The sequence below is a fragment of the Tupaia chinensis genome, unplaced genomic scaffold, assembly GCF_000334495.1.
Source record: "Tupaia chinensis unplaced genomic scaffold, TupChi_1.0 Scaffold000527_1, whole genome shotgun sequence".
In the NCBI taxonomy this organism is placed as follows: domain Eukaryota; kingdom Metazoa; phylum Chordata; class Mammalia; order Scandentia; family Tupaiidae; genus Tupaia; species Tupaia belangeri.
The window spans coordinates 5,242,366-5,266,480 of NW_006160040.1; the positions used below are offsets into that span (position 1 = coordinate 5,242,366).

At 40.0% G+C, this 24,115-nt stretch overlaps 1 protein-coding gene across 2 annotated transcripts in view; it reads left to right on the plus strand.

Annotated features, from left to right (window-relative positions):
* The window catches only part of FIG4 (FIG4 phosphoinositide 5-phosphatase), a 126,678-nt gene that overhangs the window by 74,597 nt on the left and 27,966 nt on the right, over window positions 1-24,115 (plus strand). For both annotated transcript variants that reach the window (XM_027775138.1, XM_027775139.1), the window contains exons 21-22: window positions 1,337-1,419; window positions 6,998-7,084. In XM_027775138.1, coding sequence (XP_027630939.1) covers window positions 1,337-1,419; window positions 6,998-7,084 — 170 coding nt within the window. The remainder of the gene's footprint in view (window positions 1-1,336; window positions 1,420-6,997; window positions 7,085-24,115) is intronic.

Here is a 24,115-nt window from a genome sequence, read left to right on the forward strand (position 1 = left end):
TGAGATGATATTCTGATGTTTATTTGCATTTCTCTGATGATTAGTGTTGCAGTTTTTTCAAACACTTTTTGGCCATTCATATACCTTCTTTTGAGAAGTATCTATTCAGACCATTTGCCCCCTTTTAAGTCAGATTATTTGTTTTTGGCTGCTGAATTGTTTGAGTTTCTTATATTCGGAATCTTAATCTTTTGTTTAATGAGTAGTTTGTAGCCCATTTTGTAGGCTGTCTCTTCCCCCTATTGATTGTTTCCTTTGCTTGCAGAAACTTTTTAGTTTGATAAAATCCCATTTGTTTATTTTTGTTTGTGTTGCCTGTGTTTTTGTGAGATTAACTGAAAAACTTTGCCCAGATCAATGTCCTGAAGTGTTTTTCTTATTTTTTTCCTAGAAAAAGCTTGCCAATTCCTGCATTTTATTAAAGTAGTAATTGTTGAATAGGTATTTTTTTTCTTTTTTAAAAGAATTATTTAACTTATTTTTAAAAATCTTATCTATTTATTTATTTACTTTTTTTATACATTCAACCACATTATTTAGCTTACAAGGTGAACATTTCAATACATGAACATTTCTCCCTGGTCCAGTTGATGAAAATATAACAACACTACCTCCCTGTCCTGACAATGCTCTGTCTCCGTATCCCTCCTCCAAATGTCCTTCCCAGGCCCCACTCCTCCACACACACCACATCTGGCATTCACACCCACCTCTTGTGTTTGTACATCCTTTAGCCCGTCAGTTTCAGTCATAGAGTGCAGACACTCGGTATATATTAAGCGGGGACATACAGTGTCTCTCCTTCATAGCCTGGCTTGCTTCACTCAGCAGTAAATCTTCTATATTATTCCACTTTCTGTCAAAAGCCAGGGAGAATAGGTATTTTTTTAAGAATAATTTTATTTAACTTTATTTATGTATTTGTTTTAATTTGACCAGAGAGGGAGGGAGGGAGAGAGGGAGAGAGAGGGTGAGAGAGAGAGAAAGAGAGAGAGAGAGAAAGCAAGCCTCTAGGTCCAGGACTTGAACACTGTAGGCCATGTGGGAGTCCAACGTACCCAACCACTCCACCATCTTCTGGCCTTGAATAGGTGTTTTTTTACACTAAAATACACAATTTTTAGGGGAAATGGACATTAACTTTTCAAAAATAATTAACTCAGAACTTTAATAAACAAGTTAACGGAACATTGTGATTGCAGAAAAATTGTGGAAAAATTCACAGGTTCATTTTCTTTATCTTTGGAAATTATTACTATATTAATATTATTATAATTAATTACTAACATGCTAAATGTCTAAAACTTATTCCTGGCTCCTTTTTTAAAAACCCTAGAATGTGGTCCAGCCCATGAAAGAGGTATATGGAATTAACCTTTCAGATGGCTTGTCAGAAGAAGATTTTTTCATTTATTCGAGGTAAGTACCTTCATGTAGAGATTAAAGAGAAATGCAAATTTGTTATTATGTTAACTTATATCTAGTATAACTTATATCTCATTTAGTCAACCATATATAAGGAAAAATCCCACTTGAAATATGATACAATATTTATGCATTAATTTATATTTGGAGTTAAAGGACTAAGTACCTGAGAGACTGCCTTCAATGATAAAAATGTATGATGTGTATAGATATTTTCATTATATATATGTATACACACATAATACATATGTATATGTACACACATACACAAACACACATGTGCTGCAAATTTTAAATACAAAGACATTTCTGCACTCCCAAATCCTCAAGTTTTAGGGACCTTCTTATGCAATAATTCTGGGTTATTGATGATTAAAGATCTTGTACACTTTAGCTCTGGGTTGTTGGTGGGAATGGTCATTGAGGAGGAAAAAGGACAAAATGCAAAAAGGGTGTCAATTCAGAATGTTGTGGACCTTTATTTTTCAGGTAGAACTCACTGAGAAGAGGGGATCTACTAAAAGGGATTTCCTGAAATCATATGTGTAATTTTATGTGTATGTGTCTTCTGAGAAGATGCATGGCTATCAGATTCTCTAAAGAATCCTTGACTCAGAAGTCCTTAAGAACTTGATGAGACCATTGTAAATACTCCCTTCAGCCTCATGCAAACATTCAGAAGACTTGATTACTATATGTGTACACAGTTACACCTAATTCAAACAAATTTGGCTTATGTACATTGTATAACATAAAATGAGCACTGATCTGTAGGTTTTTTGTTTTTATTTATTTATTTTTAAAAGTATTTAACTTTATTTATTATTACTATTTTCCAGTTTGATCAGAGCAAGACAGAGATAGAGATAGAGAGAGAGAGAGAAAGTGAGAAAACAAGCCACCAGGTCTAGGACTTGAACTGCAGTCGACCATCCAGTGCCTTTCACCACCACGCCACCATGCCGGCCCTGTTTGTTTTGTTTTGTTTTTTAGAGAGTTTTTTGCCACAGGGTGCATGTGCTCACTGGAGAGATAGGAGAAAGTGAGAAATCACATTCTGGGGGGATGGCCTGCTATAGTCCCTTCTCCTCCATTTTCCTCTCAGAATTCTGGGCATGCACACACACACACACACACACACACACACACACACACACACACACCACAGATGCGCAGCATTAGTTTTGGGTCTGGGACTTGAACCACGGTCAGCCATGTGGAAGTCCAATGCCTTAACCACCATGCCACTTGCTGGCCCCCTGTAGTATTTTTTTAAGGAGGGCAATTTTTTTTTCTTGTGGAATATATTGAACTAGATATTGTCAAATTTTAAATTTCAAATGGATAAGATCTACTCTATAATATATAAAATAGAAAATGCATAGCATAACTTGCATCCTTGGGAAGATGCATCATTGTCTGACCAGAAACCACTTTAGTTATTCAGAACTCAGCCAGTAGGTTGACTGGCCATAGCACAGCAGTTAGGCATTATGCAGAGGAAGGCATGTTCTATATGGCCAGTCAGGGTTCAGGTCACAGCCTAGTAGTTTGAAAAAATGCCCAGCATGTGTACATGGTTCCAGGATCCTGATGGGATGGAGAATTTGAGAAGAAAATATTAGAGTGTGACCATGCCCTGTTGTAGGTTCTTTCTCTCTGACTCTCACAGCCTTTGCCATTAAAAATCAAACGAACAGGATCCAGAAGATGGAGTAATGGTTATGTTGCTGGACTCCCATGTCGTCAACTATGGTTTGAATCCCAGACCCAGTGGCTTAAAATTCACACCAGACACATGTGAGTGCATGCCCAAGATTCTGAAAGGAGAATGGAGGAGAAGGGATTGTAGTGTGGCCATCCTCCCTGGAGAGTGATTTCTTACTTTCTGTCTCTCTGTCTGTCTCTGTCTCTCCAGAGACACAGGCCATATAGCAAACCAACAAACAAAAAGCCCGTAAAAACAAACCAAAATTCCATTATACCCTCCTCACTTCTGGACACACAAGCACAGTTACTTGTTCATCACAACTGTTGGAACTCTGTCACTAAACTCTTTAGTAGTTGAAGTGGACCATTATAAGTCACTTGGGCTGGAAGAATGACTGCTCTGGGGTTAGCAACTATATGATAATATGTCATGTGTAATATGATAATAGTAATAATAACTTGTTGCAGAGACCATGAGTAGAAAATAGCAAGGGCTGAAGTTTGGGTTCAGGTTAATTAAGCAAAAAGAAAGTGTCCTTTGCTTTAGGCATGACTGTTTTGTTTTTGTTTGTGTGTTTGTTTATAATCCTCCTACCTCAGCCTCCCAGCTGGGACTGCAGGCATGCCACCATTCCCAGCTCACTCTTTTAGACAGGGTCTTGCTTTGTTACCCAGGCCAGCCTTGAGCTTGCATCCTCCTGCCTCATCCTCCTCAAACTGAGGGGAATACATGAACATACCACTATGCCCAGCTTTTAAATGGGACTGGGAGTTGAACCCAGGCCCCCCCATGTGCTCCCAGCCTATGGAACATAGTGCTGTAGCAGTATGCACCTCTGGGACTAGGTGGATTTTCATCTGGAACTTTATAAGCTCAGAGTACCTCTGAGGCCCACTTCTAGTTTTCTCTTCTCGAGGAGTGAGAGAATAGCCTTGTTCAGCCACACATCCCTACAAGCTAAGTCTAAGAAGGGTGCAAGGGCAGCTTGAGGGAAGGGGTTATTTCAAGGTGGGGGCAGGATGACCCAAGTCTTAGAATAAGACCGTCTGCTATTTTGAAGAATGCCACTTCTTCCTTTCACTTGTATAGTATTTTCCAATGTTCTATTTGTTCTTTAAACAACTCTGGTAGACTGAAAAGTTACTATCCCTCTTTGTGGGGTAAGAATGCAATAAGACCAAGCCATTCAGTGCTTTGTGCAGGAGACATATACTGTGCTTCTGGGTGTCTTGTGATTTTTAGACTATGTACTCACTTTTATTCTTTTTGTTTTAATTGACACATAATAGTTATGTGTTTTTATAGGGTACAGTGTGATTTTTCAGTACAATAATACTTTGTAGTGATTGAGTCCAGCTAATTAACATATTCATCATCTCAAACATTTGTCAAAACTTTGTGTTTATTGAAAACATTCAAGACCTCTCTAGCTAGTTTGAGATGTACAATAAATTAGTATTAACTATAGTTACCGTACCTTACTGTATGTATACATTAAAACTCGTTCTTATTTATGTGCAATCTTGCATCTTTAACCAGCATCTCTCTAGTCCCCCTCCTTCCTACCCTTCCTGGCCTCTAGTGATCACTGTTGTACCCTACTTCTATGAGGTCAACTTTCTTAGCTTCTACCCATGAGTGAGAGCATGTGGTATTTCTCTTTGTGAGCCTGGTTTGTTTCACTTAATGTTTTCCAGGCATACGCATGCTGCCTCAAATGACAATATTGCATTTTTAATGGCTAAATAGTATTCTGGTGTACACACACACACACACACACACACACACTACATTCTCTTGATCCACTTATTGATGGACACTTAGGTTATTCCAAATCTTGGCTAGTGTGAGTGATGCTATAGTCTGATCCTAGCAGCTACCCTTTCTGATGCAGAGGTGGAAGAAGGGAAGAAGCAGAGGACTTGGCCATTCTATTCCTCTCTGAGAGTAGCCCCTTCCTGTGGGGCTCTGCCCCTCCTAGGCTTCCTCCTGCCTCACCTCCCTGCCTCCGGCATTTACCCCTCCCCTCTGTCATGGGCATTGCTATAGGCAGATGGAGATCAGTGTCTGCAAGGTAGCTGTGCTGGAGGTGGTGAGGGATGCTCAGGGACCCATTCCTGGCACCCATTCTTGCCCCAGCTGGGAACTGGGGCTACTGTAATGCCTACTCTGATCCAGAGGGCAGGGCAATAGCTCATGTGGCTTCTATCCTGAATTGGAAGGTGCCCTTCCCACTCCAGTCCTGCACCCAGGCAACTGGTACCCCTGAAGCTCATGCATGTAACAGGCAGTGCCCTGGCCTGCCTTGCAGGTCACAGTACCACCTGGGCTGCCCCAGCACACTGGGGAAGGGTGAGAGGCAGCTAGAGCTGGTTTCCGCTGGGCTCTGTGTGCTCTGCCTTTCTTTTCTCTCTTTTTCTTGCGTCTTTGGTTTGCTACCTCAACTGGCTCTGGAAGCTTTTCTACTTACTATGAGTCTCAGACACCTGCCAGTTTTTTTTTTTTCTTTTAATTCTGACACTGATTGTACACTTGATTTGAGAAGTTACAAGTTCTGTACAAAGAGTCAATATTATATGATATTCTTTTCAAAAGATGGATAAAAAATTTTCAATTGCGAAAGATAAAAGCAAGCTATTTGAAAGTTTTTCAGTAGTACTGTAACGATTTAATAATTGGTAGTTTTTGCAGCACTTTTCTTGACCTTTAAGAAAAGGTAATGAATAGTAAATGATAAAGTTGTCCATAGTCATCAAAGGAGAGGTTGTTTTGTTTTGTTTTATTTTTAATTTGCTGGAGGGTATTTGCATTCAATGGGGAGAGAAATGGGGAAAGTGAGAAAGCAATCTCCATGGGGAATGGGCATGTCGTTGTCCCCTTTCTGTTTCTCCTTCCTTTCAGGAATTTGGGCATGTACACACACATGCTTGATGTGTTTCTCAAGCCAGTGGGTCTAAGACTTGAACCACACATTTGGCCAGAAGGGATTTAGCTGCCTTAACCACCATGCCACTGGCTGGCCCAGAAGATAATTTTAAATTGCATAAAAATGGAAAGGAAATCAGATCTTCAATCCTTCCATGTACCCTTTCATGAGCACCTTAGAACAAAACAAAACTGCACACCTGGCGGGGAGATGGTGCGTGGAACACAGGCCAGACTCCAGATAGGTATGCACTTTAGAAATGGCTGCCAGGTAACCTTGACCCTGCGGTGCTGACCTCAGGCCATTCCCTTTGGCTCTTAGCTTAAGGCTGCTGTTCAAGTCTCCCAGAAGAGGATGCTATGGAATGGTGCACCTCTATCTTGGCTGAAAGAGCCTTAGGAGTGCCTGGAGTATACTTGGTGGGGTGTTGTTATGGTCCTAAAGAACCTGTGTCCATGTCTAGGGTTCTCAGAAGCACTCTGCTTCAGAGGGGGGTCCCTAGCTTGATCCTGCTTCTTCTGTGTCGGTTTTTACTGTAGGCACCACCCTACTTGCTTCCCCGTGGTTCCTGCATTCCATGCATTTGATGAGTCCCTCTTAGATGTGTGACTCCTGCAAGATCATCTTCCTGGTTTTAGGGAAGTTTCTTTTCAAGGTCTATATTATATTTAAGTTAGTAGAAATGCAGTTGGGTACATGTTTTATTTTAGTCCATTATCTGTGGTTATGACTTAACATTTTAAATAGAATCCCTTCTCCTTTACTTCTAACAAACCCATGCTAAAACCAGGCAAAGTCTTACACTATATAATATATTCTTAAGTGCTTTTCTGAAATAAGCATGCTACTTTCTGAAAACTCAAAACATTTTGTGTGATCTGAATTAATCACAAGTACTTCCCTTTTTAGTTTTCTACTATCCATTGTCATTGCAGATTTGTTCAGCTGGGGCAGAGTCAACATAAACAAGACAAGAGCAACCAGCAGCCCTGTTCCAGGTGTTCAGATGGAGTTATAAAATTGTAAGTACTAGGTTCGACTTTCAGATATCAATCATCATTCGGACTGGTTCTGTGGTGTGGTGGTTGAGGCAGCCAGATCCGACATGGCTGACTGCCTGATTTGAGTCCCAGTGTCTTGAGAAACACACCAGGCACGTGTGCATGTATGTGCCCCAAATTCCAAAAGGAGGGAGAAATGGAGAAGGGGTTGTGAAATGACCATTCCCCATGGGGGTGTTTTCTCCCGTGTGTGTGTGTGTGTGTGTGTGTGTGTGTGTGTGTGTGAGTTTGTGTCTGGTGAACTTATGTAGCTTCTGGCCAAAAAACAAAAACAAAAACATGTAATCATGCCATTCACAGCATTTATTTTAGAAGATTTTTAAGAAAACTATTCATCTTGTCACCATATTAGTATTAGCACTAAAGCATCTCATCCTGAAACCTTATTCAAGGAAAACTGCATCTTTGTGGAATAGGGAAGAGATTGATAGTTTTGACTTTATTTGAAATATACCCTATGAGGGTGGGATTGAAGTTCATAAAGGACCTCCATTGTGTACAGGTAGCATGATGAAATAGACTTCTCAAGTTTGAATACATGACAATTGAGGGTTTAGAGAGATCTAACTGTATATTCCTATTAGTTATAACAACTTGCTACAAGTTAAACTCGAGTTTGGTAAATTCTTAAATAAACAGAACTATGTTCAAATCATGCCACTTACTGCCACTTTTTTGTTTTCACCTTGAGCAAGTGCTTAAGTGCTGCATAACTTGTTTTTCCTACCTGCAAAAGGGGATAGTAGTAACATCTACTATTTTATAGGAGGGTGGTGAGACTTACATGAAATAAAGCCTGCAAAGCATTTAGAACATTGTCTGGAATAAGTTCTCAGTAAGTGTGATCTTCACCATCATCATCACCTTTTTCTTTGTATTCATTATTATTCTGCGCTTGTTTGAGACCAAACAAAGCACAGTGTTTTGACTGGGGAAGTTTCCCTGATGCCCTCTGATCAGTGGAATTTCTTCCATAACATGGATCGTTGTGGAGAATGAGTGAGGCAGTAGTATATGTGAGGTATTTAGATCAGTGTTTAGTTTATAGTCAACATTTAGTAAAGTGGTTGTAAAGGAACTCTGGTTCCTTTTCTTTTTCTTTTTTTTTTCCCCTTTTTTCTTTTAGGTTTTTGCCATAGGGTATGTGTGCTTGCCAGAGAGAGACAGAGGGAAAGTGAGAAATCACCTTGCTGAGGAAATGGCCATGCATGCCACAATTCCTTTTCCTCCATTCTCCTTTTAGGATTTTGAGCATACACACACACACATACACACACACACACACACACACACACACACACACACACACACGCCAGTATGATTTTCAAACCGTAGGGTCCAGGACTGAACTGTGGTGGGCCACGTGGAAGTCCAGCGCCTTAACCTCTATGCCACTTGCTGCTTGCTGATGTGATAGAAACTGACTACCTAACTCTGTCCTACATGTGCACTTTCCTGATTGACAGTTCAGAGGCTGTCACAGTAATCCAGTCTACGATTATAGAGTAGAGGCTATGAGAATATTGAGAATAGGATGGCTTTGGGAAATATTTAGCAGAAGAAATAGGCAAGACTTGGCAGATAAGTCATCATGGAGGGGGAGGAAGGGGAGGAAGGGATGATCCTTAGGTTTTTGATTTGCATAACAGGCTTAATTGATTGGTTCATTCATTCATTCACTTAGCCATTGGGCAGACAGGTTTGGAGTACACTTGTGTTAGGACCCTTCACAGATGCGGTTTACTAGGGCAAGCAGCACTGCAGGAGGGCCTGGTCTGCCTTTAAAGGGGACGTAAGGTTTAGGAAGCAGTTGGTGCAACTGAAATGGAACTCAGGAGAGAGCTTGGGCTGGGGGGTGTAAATGCTCATGACAGATCATTAAAGTACTGGTTAAGGAGACACCTGCCTAAGAAGAGAGACCAGAATGAGAACACTCTACAGCTCTTTTTGTGGGATTCTGGGTCCAGTGGCTGGACTAGAGAGAGAGACAGAGATGGCTAATAAGAGAAATGGAAGAAAGAGAAGGCTGCATTTTATCATAACCTCCAAAAGGGCTGTCATTCCCTTTTTCTCTCCCCCTCACTATTTCTCTTTCTCTCTCTTTTTCTTTTTTTTCTAAGTATATATTAATATTAATTTAGAGAGAGTTTTTCTTGTTATAGATGGGATATATAGAATATGGGCTCTCAAATGAATGAAAATAGATGGAAAATATTTAAATGTGTTAATAAAATAAGAGACTCTGTTCACCAAATTGTATGATACGAATTGATTATTCCATTAAAATAGTACGATACAACTCACAAGGAGATTATGATGAAATGATCATAGCATACAAAATTAGATAGAGACATTCCCCTCCTGACTTCTTTAACATTGTTTCTACTTTGATCTGGTTGGAATTGGTCTTCTAGCTATTACTTTCACATTCTTTTTCTTAAAATATTTAGTATTTGCTTTTTTGAGGCCTAGCACAGATGAAAACCATGTGGATCTAGAATTTTTAACCTTTTCCACTTAATTAGCTAAGAATCTAGTATGAGTGTATTTTTGCACAGTATTGTCAGTAGGATAACAAAGAGTTTGGTAGGTTCCACATTATGTTGTTATGGCAACTGCCCAAGAGTGTTTTTGGTGGTTTTTTGGGAGGGAAATTGTGTGCGTATAACCTTTTCCACTTAATTAGCTAAGAATCTAGTATGAGTGTATTTTTGCACAGTATTGTCAGTAGGATAACAAAGAGTTTGGTAGGTTCCGCATTATGTTGTTATGGCAACTGCCAAGAGTGTTTTTGGTGTTTTTTTGGGAGGGAAATGGTGTGCGTATGTGTGTGTGGTGTGTATGCCTGTGCGCTTTAAATTGGAACTCTGTAACCAGGTTCTTAAAATGTCAACTATTCATTTTTAGATTTCTAAAGCTATGCCAAAACCAAGAAAAATTATTTATATGAGATTCTTGAAATTCTTTTGCTATATTTTAGGTTCTAGTATATATTAAAATTTATTTAAGTTGTTATACATATATTATATATCTACTTACCTCTGGATAGTTTGTAATCTTACCAGTCTTGCTAAGATCTTGAAATCATGAGACAAACCAATTTTCCTTTCCCAAATATGAGGTATTTGCAACACTAAATGTAAAAAATATGGGCAGTAAATAACTGACAAGAAGCCAATTGAAAAGGGGGTTCCTCCTGAAACAGGGGTGCAGAAATCTGGAGAGGAGAGTTGGATACTTTCACCCGAGACTTTGTGGGACATTTCCTGGAAACAGGTGTAAACCCCAAACTGGTCAATGTCTGCACTGTCAGTTCCAACATCCAAAGTTGTGTTTTGTCTGAGCATAACCTCTTTTTTAAAAATAATTCACACCACTTCCCGAGTGGGTGGTGGTAAGGGAGAACTGGCAGCAGCTAACCTGTGCTGAACAGTCTGTGAGGGGCTGTGCTTCCCATTCCTTAACCTGGATCAACTCAGTCCCCCAATACCCTATGCAACCGATTTTCCTGTCATCTCCATTTTCCAGACGGGGAAACTGAAGCACGGAGGAGTTATGTACCTTGCACACAGTCAGACAGCTAGCGAGTGGAGGAGACAGGATTCCAGCCCTGACAGGCTGGCTCTGCAGAACCCATGCTCTGTTATTAAGCTGTAAATGCCCAGTGTAACCAGCTGTTTTAATAACCTCTGAGGCAGATATATTCTTTAACAACCACTGAGGTAGAGATACTGAGTTATTAGTATTAGTGGACTTTGCTCTGGCCCTCTGACAGGATCTGGATTTGTAGGCAGATACCTCTGTATGCAAACATAATGTTTTTGCTCTGTTGATGTTAATTTTTTTTTTTAATATTTAAAGAGAATATACTGTTATTCTTTCCGTGATGTGTAGTATATTGTCTTGCTTATTGGCATTCTTAATCTTCCTAGGCAAGACACATACACTGGGTAGTGTGGTGCAGAAGTGGTTTAGCCATTACCAGAACAGTGTGCTAATGTTTAGGATTATTGTCGTCCTGTTAGATTATACATTTCTAGAGGACAGCCCATTTTTGTGTCCGCTTTTATTCCCAGAGCAGTACTTTATTTTATTATTATTATTATTTTCTATAGGGTGCATGTGTTTGCTGGAGAGAAATAGAGAGAGGGAAGGACAGTGAGAAATCACCCCCTCAGGGGGTATGGCCATACTGCAATCCCCTCTTTTCCATTTTCCTCTCAGGATTTTAGGCGCCCATGCACATGCCACTGACTGTCGGGCCTGGGGTTTAAAGTGCAGAGTCAGCCATATGCGATCCAGCACATTAACCACCATGTCACCTGCTGGTTCAGAGAGCAGTACTTTACATTGAGTGCTCAGCAAATATTTGTTGAAATACACTGAATCTTGCCTCACCTCACACCCATTACCATTCGGGTCCATACGAAGCCCCTGAGCCTCCCCAGAATGTTTCCCACAGTGCCTCACTGGGTTTCAGCCATGTTTTCTTTCCCCCAGTCCTTGAATACAGTTCTTCCCCTGTTCTGTTTCTTCTTCAGAAGTCCTCATGGCCCTCCTGTTTCTTTGTTCTCCTGTGTGTGGCAAAAAAAAGAAAGTAAGCACATCAAGATTTCAGCATTTTTCTTTTATTCTGCTTCCACTGTACCTGTGACCAAACGCCCAGCAAGAAGGACCACAGTTTCAGCCATGTTTTCTTTCCCCCAGTCCTTGAATACAGTTCTTCCCCTGTTCTGTTTCTTCTTCAGAAGTCCTCATGGCCCTCCTGTTTCTTTGTTCTCCTGTGTGTGGCAAAAAAAAAGAAAGTAAGCACATCAAGATTTCAGCATTTTTCTTTTATTCTGCTTCCACTGTACCTGTGACCAAACGCCCAGCAAGAAGGACCACAGTAGACGGACTTGCCATGCACAGTGGGCCAAGTGCTAGGGGGACGGGCAATGACTCACTGTCATGTTGGTGCAAGCCCAACACGTTCTCATTTTACCTCCTACCAGTTCTTCAAGGGTTTTAAACTAAGCAACAAATACCAATCAGCATTAGGTTAAAAAGACATAACCACTTAGATTGTCAGTGCCTGCTATTCTGTGGCTCGCCTCTTCCAGGAATATTTCTTACTCATTTAAAAATTACCTCTAAGAAATGGTTCAAAGTATAATACAACACTTATATAAAAGCTGTGTAATTTAGGATTCTTCCAGCACAGAATAAGCTGAAATATAATATAACTGCGTTTACGGTTTTAGAAGCACAGGTTGCATTTATTCCGTGGGCCTATGTCATAGCAAGTTTGTTTGCTGACCTTCAAGTGAATGCCTGTGAGCACGGACTTCTTTTGCCAGGGGAAGTGTTTCACAAATGGGAGCATGCTTTTCCCTGGAATTAGAGCACTTCTCCACGCTGATGAGATGGGCGTGGCACGATGGCCGTGAGGAACCCACCCCACTTCCTTTCCATGGTACAGTTTTCAGTGTGTTTCCTGTCTTTCGTCCTCCAGAGATGATACTGGTCTCTGTGCTGCAGTCCAGTGAGCACTTCTACCTTACTGGGTAAAACGCCTGTTATCTTTTCCAAACACCCAGAGTGAGTCGCCTTAAAGGTTTAAGGATTAGAGCGGTTGGAGGCAGTGATCAATGATTAATCAGCTAATTCCCTCCACAGGCAGGAGATAATAAATAGGCTGTAAGGACTCCTCATCCCAAGGAAGCAGAGGATGTGACCCCCTCCCCTACCTAGAAATTACCATGACAGTCTTTCTTCTTTTCTTTCTAGCCTTTACGCTTTTTTTTTCTTTTCCTTTCACTCTCTGTCACTTTTCCCATATATCTTTTACTCTTTCCGTCCCCCCTCAATTTCCTCTACTTTTACCTCTTGCGTTCCCACTTCCTTTCTCACAGTCCTCTCTCCATCTCCTTCAGAGTATTTGAAAATGCTTTTTGAAGTCCAATAATGCTCTCAACCACAATTGCCTTTATATATTGTAGGTCAGTGTTTTTCAGACTACAATGATTGATTCATTAGTGGGTTATTCAATTCATTTAGTAGGTCTCATGCAATTAAATGAAAAAGACCGGAACCGAATGTAGTCAGCCCTTCGTAGTACCTTCAGAAGTGGACAATGGTATACTGTTTTATGTAAGGGACTTGGATATCCCTGGACTTTGGTGTTCATCATTCTTTGCAGGTACTGAGGGACAACTTTATGATAGAAAGTTCCAGTGTGTAGATAAGTCTTGTTTCACAAAACGTTTGTGTCTGTGCAAAAGTGTAGCACGTGTGTACCAGTTTGTCCTGTAAAGTGCCTTCCTCACTGTGGGTAGTAATCAGTTTGATTTACATATACGAATGCACCTTTTCTGGATGAATGTTCTTGGTATCCAAGCATTTAATAAACATGTGTTGAATAAAAGTATGTGTGAACAGTTCCTTGGAGTAATTAGAAGAGGAGCAGGGTCAAGAAGAGATAAGAGCGATTTCTGTGATAGACTCGTACTGGATAGAATAAATGCAGGGCTTGGGAAATATACTGTCATTCCTTGCAGTGGATTAGAAGCTGGAAAGAGCATGAGAGAGAAGTAGGAAGCAGAGCACAACAGCTGAAAGTCAAAATGAGAAAGCCAGCTAACAAAAAAAAAAGGACCGAACAAGAGAGCGAGTGCCTCTGAGTATTATCTGCAACAGCATCTGCTGCAAGAAACTGTTGAAACAAGGTGGATTTATTAAGACTTTTGGGGAAGGCTATCTTGAAACATTTCTAGCACACAAGGATAGTATGGAAATTTAATCGCAGGTCCTTGTGTTACTGATGTAAGGTATTTAAAATGACTAGGTTTTTTTTTTTTTCCCCCTTTCATCGCCAGAGGGCCGTTTTTTTTTTTTTTTTTTTTTTTCCCCTTTCATGGCCAGAGGGCTGTGTGCTTGCTAGAGAGCAGGAGTGGGAGATAGCACCCTCAGTGCATTGTGGTTCTGTTAGTCCTTTCTCCATCCTGTTAGGATTTCGAGCATGCACATACATGTACCTGGCTTGTTTTTCAAGCCTCTTGGGCTCTGATTTGAACTGTGCTCAGCCATGTGGGATCTCACTCCCTTAACCACAAGCCTAAGGGGCTGGCCCATGACTGGTATCTAAAAATTTTTGTGTACTGCCTGTTTTGTCTTGGTGAGTACAAAGCATATAATTTATGAGAGTCTTCAGTCTCACTTGGGTTCTTTTCTTTAAAGGTTTTTGCCATAGGGCACGTGCCCTTGCTGGAGAAAGAGAGAGGGAAAGTAAGAAATCACGCCCTGGGGGGCTGGCCATGCCACAGTCCTTTCTGCATTCTTCTCCTGAGATTTTGGGCACACTTGCCAGCCTGATTTTCAAGCCACCATGTCCAGGACTCAAACCGCAGTAGGCCATGTGAGAGTCCAGTACCTTTACCACACCACCTCCTGGCCCCTTCACATGGGTTCTTAGTGTGGGTGTATGGTCTTGAGTCTCTGTCCTGTGGAGCTTTTGGAGCCCTGTAAGTGTGCAAGCAGATAGTGCGGAGGCAAGGGACACAGGTAGGAACAAGATTTGGAGGAGATGCTAAATGGGAGTATAGAACCCTTTTCCTAAAAGCTGTGTTTTAATCAAGATAGTGATAGGACTACAGTTGAATTTGAGAAAGGTCATTCTGGAACAAGCATGGAAAATGAATCATAGGCAGGGAGAGACACTACATATCTGTTGTCCACATCAGGACAAGAAAGCGACTGGAGTCAGCGATTGGCAGTTAAAATAGAGAAGGAAGGCAATTTTATAAAGGTAGAATCTGTAGGGCTTGGCAAAACTTGGTAATGGATTACGTTTGAGGGTCATATGCAAGGTCAGGAGTTTCATTGCTTGGTTGACTACAAATAAGGGTGAGTGGGCAAGATAGCAAATACACAACACATGCAAGTTAGGGAGCTAGTGGGAAGATTTCCCAACAAAAGTAGGACTAAGATGATATTTTTGGGTTCAAGAGAGATTAGAGAGATTCAATTATTAAGGTTTTTTTTTTCATTGTTCGTGATTTAAAAGGCAAGTAAGTTAAATTTCTTAACTTTCTCTAAAGCAGTCCACATTGAATAGATTATTACATGTGCTTTTTAAGTTTTCCGAAAATCCATTAAAGAAGGAAAAAGTCCTTCAATTATTGTTAGATCTGAAGAATGTATAAAATGTAAAATGTATCTTTATGCTAAAAAAAAATCATTTTATTTATTTAATTTTTTTAACATGAACAAGCAAGTTAATCGTGGGCAAACTGATTTGGCTGTCTGATATGGACATGTGAGGGCCATTACTCACTGGTTTTCTTAGCTCTGTATTCAAGAGCCACATTTTATAGCAACTTAACCTTTTGCTATTTTGTTAGTTTACTAAATTATCATCAGTTTTGTGTATGGAGGTGGGTGGAATGATTTTGAGCAGATGGAGTAATAATTGAGCCTTGTGCTATGTCACCGTGGCTTCCTGACAAACCATTGCTTTTGCACATCAGAGATAAGTGTCTTGGTATGATGTATTTATGGTCCTTGTCTTCTCTGAGAATATACTAGAAGTCTTTTCAGTTAAGATAAATTTTTAGCTGAAATATAAGAACACACATTTTGACTTTGTGTGAAATAGTTGTATCATGCTATGTGTACCTTAGAATCCTTTGGGGCTTTTACACATGATTTCATAGAAAGTACAAACCCTATTAAGTTCTAGTTGTGATTCAAAGTTGGGTAGCAATGGTCTTTTAGTATTATATAAGTAATTTTCTATGTTTACTATTTTAATATTATTACTCACTCTCCTAATGGTCTTATGAGGAAATTTGAGGACTAATACCATGGAAAACAGTTGCTTTATGTTTTCATAATTGAAATCTGCTCATATTTTATAAACATTCTTCTGCTATTTTTCCCAATTTGGGGGAACCAAAAGCTCTTGGTAAATGCAATCCGCCATGTGGTATTTTTTTTTTTCTTTTTTGGGGGGAGGTTTTTGCTATAGGGCATGTGCAGTTGCTGGAAAGAGAGAGAGAGACAGGGAGACAGAAAGCGAGAAATCAACCCCCAGGGGGGATGGCCACCCTGCAATCCCTTCTCCATTCTCCTCTCGGGATCTTGGGCACGCACACACACATGCCCAGCATGAGTTTAAGCTACCAGGTCCGGGACTCGAACTGCGGTCAACTACATGGGAGTCCAGTGACATAGCTACTATGCTAACTGCTGGTGCCCCCCACCATGTGGTATTTTTAATATAAAACTAATCTTAAAAGATTATGAGTTACTTGAGGGCAAAACTTATCTGTCTTTGTCCCCACTCATAGCATAATACCTGATACACAGTAAGCACTAAATAAATTATAAATGAGTAATACTTGACATTCAATATTTTTACCTTATTTAGGAATATTATGCAATAATTAAGTGTGAGGGAGAAATCCCAGGGTTAACAAATAGAAGCAAATGGCAAGACAAATGATCAATATTTGACTTTATTTTTTACATTACAATTTATTTTCAGTTTTAGATGTACCAGTTGAGAGTTCTTAATGATCTCTCAAATGACAAACTATTGCTGTCTCTATTGGTTACTTCTCCCCTGCCCCGCCAGTTTGTTACAGGGCATGTGCACTTGCCAGAGAAAGACAGAGGGAGAGAGAGAAAAAAAGAGAGAAATCACCCCCCAGCGAGGATGACCACACTGCAATCCCTTTTCCTCCACTCTCCTCCCTGGATTTGGGCATGCATATGCATGCACCCAACGTGTTTTTTAAGCCGCCAGGTACGGGGACTTCAGCTGCGGGGACTTCAGCTGCGCAGCCAGCTAGGTGGGATCCAGCCCCCTTAATCTCCTTGCTATGTGGCTGGCTTTACTTTTTTCTTTAGTAGCTATGATGTCTTTATTTTTTTATCGCTGAATAAATTCCACTCTTTGAGCATTCCAGAATATTTTCACCATCTCTTAGATAACCTATACATTATGTTAGTAAAAGTGATTTCTCACTTTTTTCTCTCTCTCCCTCTGTCTTTCTCTGGCAAGTGCACATGCTCTGTAGCAAACTGGCGGGGCAGGGGAGAAGTTACCCATAGAGACAGCAATAGTTTGTCATTTGAGGAGATCATTAAGAACTCTCAACTGGTACATCTAAAACTGAAAATAAATTGTAAAATAAAACATAAAGTCAAATATTGATCATTTGTCATGGTCCTTTTCTGATTTCCATTCACCTGGTATTTCCAAATACATGAAGCGCTAAGAGTTGTTTTGTTTATATATTTAACTTAGTCTTAGAATCCTGTAATTTGAAAGAAACTAGTGTGTTTTGATTCAGTTACAAAGAGTGGAAATTTTTACATTCTTAAAAATCTTCCCTCTCAATCTCACTTTCCGCTAGCTTGAAAACACTCTTTATAAGATGGTTTATTTCCATTAATAAAGGGTCACAGTTTCTATTTTGTATCTGTGAGGTCACCAAAATACTAATTAAGCCCTGAAATGTTTGAAGAAAGTGTATTCTATTCTCATCTAAAAGAAAACAGGGATTGAGACTATCTTGACTTTCTTAACCATTTTGTTTTACTCTTTATAATTATATTAGAAATTCATTATTTAATGTCAAAGTAGAATCAATTACTGTCTTTTAAGCACTGTACATCAGAATAATATGTTATTCTTTGAAAATAAAACTCTTTTAGACTTACTACAGAAGAGAAGTAGTTAAATTGGTAGCTTCTTATCATGTGGTATGAAAATAGAAAATAAATTATCTAAATAGAGTTAGCATGCTAAAACACATTTATTTTTGATAGATCAAGGTAGGACAATATTCTGATAATATCGGCATCATCAGTAAATGCTTAGCAGGTAGAAAAAGTAAAAATGTAATTTTGGGATCTTTTTAGCAACTTGAAATAAAATTATATTTGAAACTTCTCAGACCAATAACTGTTCTACATACCTTTTCCTATTTATTATTATTCCTATGAGCCCAAAGATACTGCTTTTACTTATTTTGAACAGTTTTTAACAGAGTAAATGTTACTCTTCTTAGACTTTCTCATGCTCCAACAGAATTAGGTATAGGTTTGCTTGTAATTCATGTAGATGAGATCATTAAATTTTGCTTGTTAAGTTCATTGTTTCCTTCTAGCCTTTAATTTTTATCTTTATAGCTGGAACCTTGGCTATGTTTCCCAACAGCCTCATAATGAGAAAAATAATTAGTGTCGTCTGCATTCTTCACATACTTACTCCTTCTCAAAGCCTGTTATAGCTTCCAGAGACACAAAGATACAATCAGACTTGTGTGGGGAGGAGTGAGATGGCATGTTCAGAATGTCCCATTAGCTGGGCTGGGTAGTGGTGCAGCATGAATACAGTGCTCTGTGAGGCTGTGTGGGAAGGTCCCAGGTTTGCCTCTGGAGACCTTTCCGAATACTCTAAGCACGTGCATGCCCATGGTCCAAGACTGGCTGAATCAAGACCCTGTTTGGGGTGCTGTCCTCTCTTTTTCTCTCTCTCACATAAGAAAGAAAGAAAGAAAAAAAAGGAATGTCCCATTAGTGTGAGTACATGTGAGTGTGTGTATATAGCATATTAGGATATATTAGGACTGTGGAATTTGAGAACTGAAAGATGTTGAGAGATCATCAGATTCAGTCCTTTTCCTTTGATAAGGAAAGAAGACTTGGAGAGGGTCAGTAGCTCATTTAGGGTGATAAAGTTGGGACTCGAATTCATTTCTTTGGGACTCAAAGCCAGAGTCTTATAATCTGCTGAGCCAGGCAACCACAGTTGATCCAACCCACTGCTCTCCTTTTGGGTGCAGCTAGAAGTGTATTGGGGGGGTTGCCCACAGGAAGCATGGATAGTAGCGAATAATGACAAGTAGCAGCTTGTCACCAGAGGAAGAAAAGGGAAAAGTTTCAAATATAATTTTATTTCAAGTTGCTAAAAAGATCCCAGTGTGCCTGCTGACCCCTAGGGGTCTTGAGGCTCTTTTAGTGGATCTGTGGTATCAGGGTGGTGGGTACCAAACTACGGTGGGGATGATTATTTTCATATACTCACAGCAACTACCACTACCAAAAAGTAAAGAGAGAGAACATAACATGACATTTTCAGCAGAAGCAGAAGTTCACTTGTGTATTAAACCAAGTGTAGAAAATGTGGGGACCGTTGGATGGTGTAGTAATTATGTCACTGGACTCCCACATGGCCAACCGTGGTTTGAGTCCCAGACTTGGTGGCTTGAAAGTCATGCCTGGTGCATGTGTGTGCAGGCCCAAGATTCCAGGAGGAGAATGGAGGAGAAGGGATTGTGGTATGGCCATCCCCTCTGGGGGTAGGGGTGGGAGGGTGGATTGTGATTTCTTACTTTCCCTTCAGTCTTTGTCTCTCTCTCTCCCCAGCGCACACACCCTAAGGCAAAAATCTGTTTTTTTTTTTTTAAAAAAGACTACACATGTAAAACATTGACATTTTGTTTATTTTGGAAAATACATTTTTTAAACTTATTTATTTTAGTTTGCTATATGGTATGTGTGTGCTCACCAGAGAGAGAGAAAAAGTGAAAAATCACCCCCCCTCCAGTGGAAATGACCAGGCTGCAATTCTGTTTCTTGGAGTTTGGGCATGTACATATGCCTGGTGTGTTTTTCAAATCACTAGGTTGGGGTCTCGAATCCCGTCAGCTCTGTGGGATTCAGCTTCCTTAACCACCACACTCTCTGGCCCCATTATTTTTTTCCTTCTTATTTTTTTAAATTAATAAACAATTGTTACAATTTTATTTTTTGATACATGAATATAGAATCTAATAATTTAATCAGAATAATTAGTATAGCCATCATCTCAACCATTTGAGACTTTCGAGTAAAACATTACTGATTTTTTTTTTACTATGCTTTGTTTTCCCAATTTAAGCATTTTACTTTCTTTTGAGTTGTTGATAGGTTCAGCAATTTGTTAAAATAGTTTTCTCGTTTGTTTCTTTAAATGGAAATAGAAACTTTTCTTCCTTTCTGACCCTTCTTGAATTGGAAATACTTGGGAGTATTCTTATTTTGTGACAGAAGGGTTATTTGCATAAGTTCAATAACGCTTGTTATATTGAATCAGAAATTGGAAATACTCATTATTGGAAGGGCTTTGACTGGAATGTCATATCTAAAGATCAATCAGAAAACTATGGAACTAAGGTGAATCTCAAGTAAGCCATCAGAAGCTTTTAGACAGATGGCCTGGCACCATAAATAGTATTGCCTGGCAGAGAGGATTAGAGAAGATATCTGAAAGAATTTCACAGTCAGTTGTTAAACACATTCTCCCCACTATATTTGATAACACTAGACATTTGTCCTTTGATCTGTGATTTACAATAATTTTTATTACAATGTTATTTATGCTTGTTGGATTTGTTTTTGTTATCTTTAAATTAGTAAAGTTTTTGAATTTCTGAGTTTTAATTTCTCATAGAGTAGATATCCATATATATAACCCATATAAACAAAAGTTTATTGGAGTCCTCAGTAATGGTTAGAGAGTGCAAAGGGATCTCAAGCTCTCCAGACTACCAAATATGAGAATGTTTTGGCATAGAATACAGCCATTCACGTCAACGTGCAGCACTGAGGCAACCAAAGGTGTGATTACATCATAGCTTTGCTCAGAACTTGCCAGCAGAATGATCCCTGCCTGTCTGAAGAGTGTTTATTTGTTGTCTATGTGTTTGGTTGTTTTGTTTGTTTTGTTGTTGTTTGTTTGTTTGTTTGTTTGTTTTAAGAAAATAAAAGAAGCAAATGTTCCCTTTCTATCAGTCAAGAAATGGTCTGAACCTCTTAGGATACTTTCAGTTCTAATAACAGAACGTCTAGCATTCTGTTATTTTATGATAAGATAATGTATGCTCTTACTTCACTAAAAGATTACAATAGGGGAGGCTGCAGAGTTGGTTGGTTCATGAACTCCATGTGATCTGGAAGTGCCCAGGTCCTTTCCAGCCCATCCTGCCATAGCCTTGTTCTTGGCCTGGTAGACTGCAGCAGTTCCAGGTACCAAGCCAGGCACAGTTGTACCTGGGGAAGAGGAGAATGGTTTCTTGGTGTCTCCTTCCTAGGAGTGAGGAGTCCCGGGGCCTGCTCAGCAGACTTCTCCTTATACCCATGTGACCAGCATTGAGTCACATGCCAACTCTTGAACATGATATTCCAGACCATGGGCTTACTGTGATTGACTTAAACATAATCATTTGGGTACATGGATGTGGGAAATCTACCACAATGACTTTGTTATTAAAATCAAAACCTTTCATACTTTTACAATTACCTGGAAATCATTTACACAGGTGCTCAATAAGAGAAGCAGAGTGGGGACCACAGATGGTATAATGGTTATATTGCTGGACTCACACATGGCTGACTGTGATTCAAGTCACAAACCTGAAGGCTTAAAACTCGCGCTGGATGCATGTGCTTGCATGCCCAAAATTCCAAGAAGAGAATGGAGGAGAAGGGATTGTAGCATGGCTATCCCCCTGGAGGGTGATTTCTAGCTTTTGTCTCTCTGCTTTCTCTGTCTCTCTAGCTAGCACACAAGCCTTATAGCAAAAATCTCTCTTAAGAAAAAAAAAAGAGAGAGAGAAGCAGAGTGAATCTGTGCAGACTATAAGAGAACTGGGAGCCCCGGGATCTGGTCTTACGTCAGGCACTGTTAAGCTCTGAGTCCTTTGCCTATCTGGGCCATGGCTCCCTTGTCTGTAAAATGAGGCATAGACTTGAGCACTAATTCTGCAGTCCTCTGGTTCATCTGTTCATTTATTCACTTGCTCACTCCATTCAGTAATATTTATTGTGTGCTTACTGTAGTGTGAAGTCACAGCAGAGGGTACGGGGAGGGAGTAAAATGTCTAACCACAGCAGATGTTCTTCTTCCTGCAATACACATACACCAAAAGCCCAACGAGGGGAAAGATTCAAACTGCTTTTTCACTTAAAGAGTACTCGTGGAATAAATTGCTTAATGTCCTCAGCAAAGATCCCTTGCCACAAAGCTCATTAGCAAACAGTTACATCACGATAGCTTTCTCTCATCTTATTAAAATGTAAAATTTATTCATAAATGAGAACATATGACCACAAATATGTTCTGAGAAAGATGAGGCTTTGTCTCAGGAAAGATGCTGTGGGTCTGGCTGTCTGACTGGTCTCTCAGTCTCAGAAAGACAGTGATACAGAAAAGCAGGCTGCTGAAGTCAGAAAGACAGCCATGAGAAATGAGACCGTGTTCTCCAAATATCTAGGGGCACTCTTCCATTGTAGTTCTTAGACAAGATGCTTAGAAAGGCTTTATATTTTAAACCAAGCTGCTAAAAATTTGCAGACCTTTCGTAATGTACAGTGTTGGTTCATTTTTCATGTCACATGAAGTGTTGAGATAGCTGGGAGTGTTTATCTCAAGGGAAGAGAATTGGGAGGCATGTGATCATTTCTTCAAGTAATATTTGAAGCACTTGCAGGTGAAGCGTGGCTTTTTGAGTTGCTTTGGGGACCAGTAAATGGAATATACAGGGAGGAAGATTTAGGGTGACTGAAGTGAAAATCTTTCCAACAGTTAGAGCTTTCAACATTGGCATGTCAACGTTCTGTTATTGCAAATCATGAGTTGTTCCATTCATGAGCATCCTTAAGCAGAGGCTGAATACTTTCCACCAACCGTGTTGTAGGGAGTTTCTTCATTTGATCTGAGGTTGGACAAGATGATTTAGAATAAAGGTCATGTATGAGACTCTGCAATTATTACAGCCACGAGTCATCTAATAGCTAAGATCATTAACAGCTTGTAAAGAAAGTAGGCAATTAACTTTCTCACCAAATGTTTATTAAGCACCTACTGTGTGTCGGTTCTATTCTAGATACTGTAAAAAACAGAACTGCAAATCTTTAAGGGCACTTTTGTTATAGTGTAGGCAGACAGGCATTGAACTAATAAGCACCAAAGACAATTTCATACTAGGAAACATGCCCTGAAGAACACCAACCAGGGTTATGAAGGAGTGTTTATCTCAAGGGAAGAGAATTGGGAGGCATGTGATCAGGCAAGGATCAGGCAAGGGTCAGGAGCTGCTTTAGACTGGATTTTGAGGGAAAGTTTCTCTAAGGAATTAACCTTTGAGCTGAGGCCTGAATGAAAAACTGAAGAATGTTTGAAGCAAAGAGAACATACACAAAGGACCAGGGTAAGAATAAGCTTGGTATGCTTGAGGAGCAAACAGAAGGTAGAGTGAGAGGCCGGAGGAATCTGTTGTAGGACGCAGAGAGGCATAGATCTGCAGCAGAGCTCAGAGACCTCTCACAGCAGCTTAGCTGTTCAGAAACCATCCAGCGGGCAGCTACTGGAGGCTTTTCTGTAAAGAGTGGCATGCTCAGACTTACATTTCTACGAGAGAATGAATTGTAGGGGGGCAAGGATGCTCAACAAAGAGGGAAATAGAAAGAAACTCAAGAAGAATGAGGTTCCACAGAAGCCAAGAGAAGACAGCGGTTCAAGTAGGAAGGAGTGGGCAGCAGTGTTGAATTTAGAAAAATTGTTACTAAGTACGGTAATAGAAATGTTATCGATGACCTTGATGAGTAAGTTTCTATGGGTGGTAGATTTGCAAGCACTCTTGGTGAATTTAGGAGGAAAGGAGGAAATGAGTAAGAAGACATGGAGACTAGAAATGCAAAAGGGTAGGCTGCAGAGTTGGTTGGTTGGTTGGTTGGTTGCTGTAGAGACTTTTCAGAATTGTTGCTGTAAAGGAGTATAAAGAAGTGGGACTGTGTCAGATGGGGAATATGAACTCAAGGGATTGCCAAATCTAAGCAAGAGTTCCCACAGTAGATTCTCATGTGCTGATGGGAAGGAGTCTGTGAGAGGCAGGAGCTAGGGATGCTGGAAAAAGAGTAATTGTAGGAGAGAGAACCACAAAAGAGCATTGTGAGTTGTTT